Source organism: Acartia tonsa, chromosome 4 (genome assembly GCF_053477335.1).
Source record: "Acartia tonsa isolate MP-2025a chromosome 4, ASM5347733v1, whole genome shotgun sequence".
Lineage (NCBI taxonomy): Eukaryota > Metazoa > Arthropoda > Copepoda > Calanoida > Acartiidae > Acartia > Acartia tonsa.
Genome location: NC_137263.1, coordinates 30,713,286 through 30,722,424, shown reverse-complemented (window position 1 = coordinate 30,722,424; position 9,139 = coordinate 30,713,286). Strand labels below are relative to the sequence as shown.

At 34.7% G+C, this 9,139-nt stretch overlaps 1 protein-coding gene across 1 annotated transcript; it reads right to left on the bottom strand.

Annotated features, from left to right (window-relative positions):
• Positions 1–6,408: 6,408 nt before the first annotated feature.
• On the bottom strand, positions 6,409–8,202 carry LOC145316759 (uncharacterized). The gene is made up of 2 exons (XM_080157484.1): positions 8,002–8,202; positions 6,409–7,821 (listed from the first exon to the last, which is right to left on the bottom strand). Exon 2 carries the CDS (start codon positions 7,788–7,790, stop codon positions 6,525–6,527), a length of 1,266 nt encoding a protein of 421 aa, XP_080013610.1. The 5' UTR covers positions 7,791–7,821; positions 8,002–8,202; the 3' UTR covers positions 6,409–6,524.
• Between the last annotated feature and the right edge of the window lie 937 nt (positions 8,203–9,139).

Below are 9,139 nucleotides of genomic sequence, written 5' to 3'. Positions count from 1 at the left end.
TGTTAGAATTGTCCTATTGATTTAATACAAAAAGTACGATTTAGGAAGCGTAGCAACTCTGTAATAGTCCGTAGGTCAATTTTAAACACGTTGCTTTTGAACCTTTTTAACAATTTTTGAAAGCGAAGCTTTTCTATAATCAGGGTCGGTCAGTCCGTCCGTCCGTCCGTCAGTAATGGATAGCTTTTTTCGTTAATTTAGGCATGTTAAAAATGTTCTATCGATTTCTAACGTTGCATGATGGTTCCTGAAATAGTTAGGTACGATTTAGAAAACGTAGCAACTCTATGATCGTTACCAGAATGTCTGTACGTCCATTTTAAACATATTGATTTTTTTACTTTTTTAATAACAATTCTTTAAATGAAAAAATCATTCGATTGACCTGATTTTTGGATTTGATGTCCTTAAACAGAATTCTGTATTTAAGAAGTTTTGCAAACGTAAGTTTTTTACGTAAAATTTTGTAAAACCTTATATTTTCATATTTTGTATATTCAGTTCTGACACTCAACAAAAGTTAATGTTCGTCTGTCATATCGTTTCAGAGCTTTGCTTTTATTGATGTTATCATCCTTGTTTTTCATATAATGTAATAAATGAAAGCAAAGTTTTTCTACATTTCTAGAAAATTATATCAACTCTGTAAAATCGTGGCTTTATTGATTTTTGGTCTAAAAAATATTGGATTGTTAGCCTTGTAGATTGATCATTTTAAAAAGCAAAGCTTTTTTATAATAAGGGTCTGTGCGTCTGTCCGTCCGTCGATTTCAAGCTTGGCGTTATGATTCCTGTAAAGCACATTATAAAGAACGTAATTACCGACAAATCAAATTGATTATAGTATGCCCAACTACGCTTTTAATTATTTGGCATCCTTGTTTTAAATTGCAAGGTGCAATAAGTGGGTGGAGATTTTTCGGCTTCTTCGTTCAACTTAAATTCAAGACAAAAACATACGCGGATTGATTTATATCTAAATGGTATTTATTATTTACAAGTTTGAGGATATCTATTTTATGGAATACTGATTCTTATTACAATAAGGTACAATGTTATAAGCAAAACATCTCAATAATAAAGTTCCAAAAAATGTCAGTATGTCCTTAAACAGTAGCATATACTTAAGCAGTTTTGCAACAAATTTACTATAATTACAATAATTTTGTATAGACTTATGCATTATTATCCAGTTAATGTTAGTTTGTCCTTTCATTTCAGAGCTTTGCTTTTATGGATTTTCAATATTTGGTTCCTAAATCTGTATTAAAGTTAAATGATAGGTGTGAATTGCTTGCATTAATGTGCTTTATTGTCATGGGAATCAGCATTATGAAAGGATATAATGAAAATATCAATAGGAAAATAATTGTGGATATTCAACTACCATAGGGGAAAAGTGTGGATATTCAACTACTCTTGGGAAATATGCGTGGATACTCAGCTACTATTGGGGAATTTGTGGATACTCAGCTGGTATTGAGCCTAAACCGGTATTATTATGCACATTTTAACTCAAATGTCTAAAAAAAAGTCAAAAAGTTAATTTTGCCTTTCTGATTTAAATATATTCAATTAGTTGTAATCTTTAGAAATGTAGGTTGTTTGATAGTGTTTATTCGTAATATACGGCACCCCCAAGATAAATCTCAAATTGGGGGGGGGGGAGGGCGGAGAGGGGGGGGGGGTTATATTGAAAAATATTTTGGGGGTGCCTATTACACCCCCAAATTCGTTAAGGGGGGGGGGGAGGTAATCACCCATTTACCCCCCCCCTGTACGTCCTTGGCGTGGGATATTTCAAAAATCAAATCAATGACTGCGCATTGAATACATCCCCCAGCCCTAAAAAAAAAACTTGAACGTCCCCTTGGCAGGAAGGATAGGGGCTATTTTACTCTACCTTAACCCTCCTGGTAAAGCCAAAAAATGTAATAAAAAACTAGATTAAGATGATAAGGACTGTGAAGTTATATTTTTTTGTGATGCTTTGTTGATATTTTATTTTTATTATCCCCTGGTGCAAATGTTTAGTGCACTGCTAGGCAAAATGTCAAACCACCATTTTCCTGGTTTGTATTTCACTTTATGAATACTAATAACAAGAAAAAGTCTGTCCATGAGTATCCATAATAAGAATTTTTCACAAAATAATGCCAATAAAAAACATTTTCTTGCCTAGATTTATTAACGTTTACGCTTCTTTGACGATGCACTGCACAAAGATGTTAGTTATAGAATGGCCTCGCTACACAAAAAAATTAATTGTCCCTCAGAGAGAGTATTTAATATTTTGCATTCATTGTAGTGCATTCTTTACAACCAGACAAGCCGGGAACGTGCAGAGTATTTTTTCTTCTTGATAGAGCTTTTTTGGGTGGTTGGTACCCCCAATCCATTTTCTCTACAAAACTACAAGTACCCCAAATCCAACCATACTCTTCATTTGCCGTTTGAAAATTTTTATTTGAATGTGAAAAATACAATAATTAAAACTTGATAATTTGTAATTTTTTAAAATCTCATTAAACATACTTGATATAGATAAATAATCTACTATTTCATTTGCATTATTTTTGGGATAGTTTGCAAATAACCTATTATTCTATAAATATACTAAAACCTGACTTGTAAAACAGGTTTTTAAAAATTCAAAACAATCTGTTTGCAGCTTTGGTGACATGACAGACGGACAGACAGACATAATTATTTTTGTTGATTTCAAATATACGCATGTGATTTTTAGAACTATATAAATAAGGACAGAAAAGTTGTTTTAATTTAATCCTTTTAACATTTCAGATTTTCCTTGGAGATATTGTACAAATATGGCACATACGCACACACACACCTAAACACACACAAAGAAGACTTTGTGTGGGCTTTTAAAGAACCTAAAATCATCATCTCATATGTGTAGCAGATTTTACACATTCTGGACAGACGCACAAACGCACACACACGATAAATGTCAGAAGCCGGTGGGTACTCTCTTACTTACCACTTTCAAAACTAGAAACAAGTTTTTATCAAGATATAATCCTCCTCCTCTTATATATATTTGTGTAGTATATATGATAAACTAAAACTTGATTTAAAGTTTAGACGCGCACCCTTCTTATAATGAATGTACTGTATTATTGGGCGTTCTCATAATTTGCACGGGGGGGGGGGGGGGGTTGAGGAGTAGCCAACATCCTAGGCTCTAATTTTACTGAAGTTTCTCTCCCTATTTCAAATTGGCAAGCCTTCTATGTTCAGACCTATCCATCCAGGCATTTTTAGAGATCTTAATGGAAGGGAAAAAACTTTCTGCTACTTTAAAACATTAGATACTTCATACAAACAATTTTAAATTTTATGACCCTCTTACCCCCCCCCCCCCCTGTTTACTCTAGTGTTTTAAAGGGACGCCTGGGTCAAAGATTCTACGTACATCATGTTTTTGAGGCCTGTGAAAATGTTATCCCCCTCCAGCCAAATGGTTATAAAAAGGCCGGAGCTACTTTCCATTAACTAAAACACGTTGAAGATCACATGAGGTCTTGTGTTATTAATCAAGGCTGATGAAAATACAAGTATATTGAGTACATCAATTAATACAGGGCTTGGCAGCCGCTTTTCTAAGCCACCCAGAGCTACAACTGCCTTCCCTGTCAGATTTATCAACTTCAAAATAAAAATAAAACCGCCTAAAGTTTGACTCTCTTGAGTTTCATAGATTATTGCATATTCGCAGCCACATCTGGTTGTTCTTTCTATTTAAGCCGCCACATCCGCAGTCAAGTTGCGTTTTACCAAACCAGAGCCGACAGCTGTCGAGCCCTGTCTAATACACATATAGCATTGGAAACACATGTACAATTTTTCAATCATTTTTTTTTTAACATGACTCAAAGACTTTGTATGCAGGTAAGAAAAAATCAGCAAATTCATACATTTGTTATAGTCCAAGCTTCCAACAGTGTCGGAGATTTTAATTTATATTTAGAAGTAAAAATCATTCAAATACATATATAAAAAAGGGGATCTTAATGGGTAATAAAATGGAAGATTCAAAGAAATACACCACCAATTTTAATAAACAAAATATCCCAACTGTAAAACTACTGATGGAATAGTTTTTGCATTGCTAGTTTGAACATGTCAAGATTCACTATAAGTAGCCAAAGTTTATATGCCAACAAATAAGAGATCGTGTTTAATAACCCTTGTAAACCTGTACATTTTATAATCCATTGTTCCTAACTTCCATCAAATATTGAAAGCAATGTATTAATTAAACACCAATTCAACTCTTAAGTCGATTTAGTGATAGTTATATACAAGGGACTTGGGAGAGATGCTACGCCTTAAAACTGTAAGATAGGCAAATGACACAAAATTTATTGTGAAATTTAGACAGTAGCAAATAGTATCTTCACGACTTAAGAACCCAGCACTACGTGAGATCCAGTTGTAAATCATATGCTTAAGTTCCACCCACCGGTTTTAGCAGCTTACAACAACTTAAAAGTAAATCTTAATTATGAAATTTAAAGACATAATCAATAATCATCCATGTCCTCGATAATTTCTTTAATAGACATTTTTTCTCAAAAACCTACAACTTTAATTGGAGAAACTTGCATAAATTATAATCGTCTTATCCTTAATGTTTGACCCAATTAATTCTAATATCATTAATGTTTACTTTTCAAGGAGTCGCTTTTTCTTGAGTTTGTTTCAGACAAACATTTTCAAGAACGCAGCCATTTTTACAACCGGCATAGATACAACTGGCTTTATTTAGTATAACATGTAGGTAAAAATTATCTTTAGAAGTTTAGGATGTACTGAAAATTCTTCTGGGTTTCTGAAGCACTGCAAAATGATTATTTAAACCCATAAGACTAATCTTGCAAAATAGAACACTAAAATAGGCTTGTATATAATTTAACCCTTTCTTCATTTGTCTGCCCACAGTTCCAGACCAGGTTTAGAACTAATTATAGAAAAGCTTTACAAAATATCTTCATCTTACGAGATTGAACTTACACACACAAATCTAAAGCAAGCATGGATCTAAAATGTACGCGGATATTATGACAGGAGAAAAACAGTAGTTGGGCCGGGTGGATCATTAATTTGGACAGCTACAAGTTTCACTTTATTAGGAGTACATGATAACCTGGTGTAAGATCCAAAAATAATAAATCCATTATATAGGGTTTTCTTAAATACTTTGCTTCCGTAAACCACTAAATTATCTGCAATGAAAAAATAGAGATTATCGTTACGGAAATTCCAACCAATCCTTTCACTTAAGGACAATAATTTTGAAAGGCTCATGAACTCTCGTGTATTTTAGTACATTCCTCTATATGAAAACTCTCGCACCCCGCGATGGTTGACATTTAGAACTGGTTCTATCTTATCCTTCCAGACTTGGCTTCAAGCTCTACACACACACACGTTATTTATATATATGTTATCTCCTCCCTTTTTTCTATGCGTCTCTGTCTAGGTCATTTCATTCTTACATTTTGGCAATTTCATATAGCCTAATTTCTAAAGCTATTTTTAAAAGGATTTATTATCAGGGATGAGACAATAGAAATAAAATGATGTACTTCCCTGATGGTGATAAGAATATCACCCTTTGTATTTATCAAAAAGAATATGCTTGTTATAACCAACCAATCAAGACCCTTTAGTTAATAAGCTAAAGAGTGTAAGAACCTGTAGTGTACTATCTATCCCTGTTGAATATGGAATCCAAATCGAAATGTCGTTCTAATAAAGTGAATAATTTAGAAATTAACGAGTAATCGGACGTAATGATACTGATTGTAGAGTAGCAGCGCTAATAAATTTAAATGAGAAACAAATAAATTAAGTTTTAAGCTTTTATTGTCTAAATATTACTTAATATATATATAATATAAAATCTGTTAACTATATTGATTCGTAATTCTATTACAAAGGGGGGGGGCGAAAGTGACACTTTTTGAAACCAAAACTAAAAGTCAAAGGAACTCAACTAAAAAAAGAGTTACAGGTCTGACATTTTGCATGGCAGTTGCTTTATAGGGGTACAATATGGAACTGTGAAGAAACGGCGGCGCAACCGCCGAAAACCGCCGAGAAAAGGCAACAAAAATTACGGCGGGAAACGGCGGTTTTCGGCGGTTGCGCCGCCGTTTCTTCACAGTTCCATATTGTACCCCTATAAAGGAACTGCCATGCAAAATCTCAGACCTGTAACCCTTTTTTTAGTTGAGTTCCTTTGTTGACTCTTAGTTTTGGTTTCAAAAAGTGTCACTTTCGCCCCCCCCCTTTTCAAACTGTAAATTAATTAACTTTTGTACGCGATTATCGAGGTGAAATCTCCCGAATATAAACATTAGGTTATGTAAGTTTAGATTATTATGCTTAGTACAAAATATTGTAAAAATAAACCAAAACTTGAATATAATAATAAATTTACATAAATTTTTTAACATAATATAAATGATAATAATAATGCCAAAGATATGGAAGAGCTACCCGGAGCTCGTACTATTATTTACTGCAGCTCGCCTCTCTTGCAGAGCGCTAATCTTGCGTAAAAGCTCAGCGTTGCTTTTCTTTAGCCTGTCCCTCTTCAACTTGAGTGAGACCTCCTTGGACTTGAGGAGCTTGCAGTTGTGGAGGGCAGTGTCGAGGATCATCTGTTTGGACACCTTGTCAGAGTTGGCAATGTCGGGCATGCAGGCTTTAAGCTCGTCGAAGGCAACTTTAAGTTCGTTCCTGCGCTGTCGCTCCATGTGGTTGTGTATCTCTCTGGCGTCCTCGTGCTTGATCCGCAGGCTTTCCTCCTTCCTTCGCCGCATGTTGTTCTGTATTTGGGCGCGGTGCAGTATCCGTGTGTTGTTCACCTGAACCGGAGAGGTTTCGTTATTGTCATGTGCAAAGGGTGAGGATAATGGAGGACTTGTTGATGAGGGTCGGCAATGCGGGGACTTTGAGGTGTTGTTCCTGATAATGTGAAATTTCTGTTGCTTCAGAAGGGACCGGGAGGGATCTGTGGACAGCTTTACCTTGACGCAAAATTTAGCCTCACCACCGCCGCCGCCGCCAGACCGGTAACGAATATTCTTGAGCAATGATTGAGATGATGAGACACTGTAATAACCCGAGCTAGAGCTAGCACCTGAGCGGGAGGACGTACACGAGGAGTCCTCGTCCTCGGAAGACTCTGGCGGTGTCATGGGGTACGAGGTGGTTTTGTCCCCCGCCGGGCTGCTGGGACCCCGGCTGACATAACAATGGTCTAAAGATGTGTACATTCTAACATCACTGTCCTTCTCCTGTAATCTATCACAAGTAAGAGGATCTGTTTGTTTGCAAGATGAAACGGGTTTAACCGGTTCATCTTTGATGTCTAAATCTAGTTCAAAATTAGAAGTGCTAGAGTCAAGCATTTTCAAAAAGTCATCTAACAAATTATTCTCACTGAGTGAAGTTTGTGATAATGTGCTAGGATTAGGATTACTAGACCACATACAATCATATTTCACTGCTTCTGTTATGCTAACGTCATTAAAATTCGAAGGCTCACTTTTCAAAATGTCAGAATAATCAACATTGTTCACTTTACAATCCGGCGAATCGATCCAGTCGCCTAGGTTGTCACTAATAGTGTCAAAATCGAACTTGATGTCATCCAAGTCCATGGACATCTCGTTCAAAGCTTCTGTTGAGTTGTGTAGGTAGGAGAGATGGGAGTCTGGCCCCTCCATATGGCTAAATATCTGGTCTAGGACCATCTTCAAGGCAGCACAGTAAGTCTCTTCAAAACTGAAATAAATATAACGAATTATTATTGACAGTCAAATATTTTTAATTTTTTTTTATAAAAATAATTGAAGAAAGTACATTATCATGTGATATTTAAGTTAGGAATGTAAAATACTGCACACGTGTAATTCCCGCCATTACAAACTCAACAATAAAAGAATTATTAAAAAGTAACATTACCTGTTAAATAATATTTGTTTTTATTCTAATATGCTTTAGCATACATGTAACATGACTGTTTTCACAAATCAAGGGGTATTTAGGGGTGTAAATGGTGTGAGCGAAAGAGCGTGGGGTTCCACTACACACGCAAGTAGTCTGTAGACTGAATAGATTTTCATAATATTACTATACATTCACAAAGAACAGTTGCCGAATTTCGAAGATTAGGAAGTAACAAAAATTTTTAATTACAAAATACTTTAAGTGTAAACACGATGAATTTATAACATAGTTATTCGTATTTATTCTATTTAAAATTTGCTTTGCTTCTTCTTCGAATTTTATTAGAAACCAGATAATTTATATCTAATTACGTAATTGATTGGTATATATCTCTTGTATTCCGATTATGTTTTAGCTCAATTATTTTTAATAGGAATTAAATTCTTTATATCTTTTTATTGCATAGAATATTAATTGTTATTTTAACATTTTATTTTTATGTTATATTTGTTTTACATTTTTGTTGGTGACCATGGTCCTTAGACCTGTGGCTAGTTCAATACGACAGCTTTATATAAGGCTTACAGTCAGGCCAAACAGGGTCTTTTTCTCATTCAGTGCTGATGTGGCTTGTAAAGCTGACTTTTTTTTCTAAAACCAGCAAAATTAGCGTTTAAATTAATTGTAAAATTATCTAACGTTATTTAAAATATTTTTTTTGTTTTTTTTTATACCGGTCTGAGCTACAACCCGGTAGAAAAAGTGAAAAAATTACGTTCTGCACTAATACACCGGCATTTCTTCCTTCTTATTGGTTCAGTATCCTAGTGTACTTTTTTGGCGGGATGCCACACCGATTTACCCCTAAAGTTGCCAGAAAAAAATTATTTTCTAACTCATATATTTTTACAATTCTATTGATTCACAAAAAAATGTATGAAGACTGGGAATTTTTTTGAGAAAAATATTATTACATGTTTGTACTTTGTATGTATCAGGAAAGTCGGCAACCATGTTAAAGCTGTATGGGTGGATTTCACTCTTGCTAACGTGGCCAAGCTGTCGCAAGCTGCTTCACTACATCAAGCCTATCTTTTTACACAAAACCTTGGCCAGATTACTGCTTTCCCAAAATATTTTTGTATACATACAA

Bases quoted from the DNA above. Each gene is read 5' to 3' on its own strand.
- LOC145316759 (XM_080157484.1), bottom strand. From the start codon at position 7,790: ATGGTCCTAGACCAGATATTTAGCCATATGGAGGGGCCAGACTCCCAT.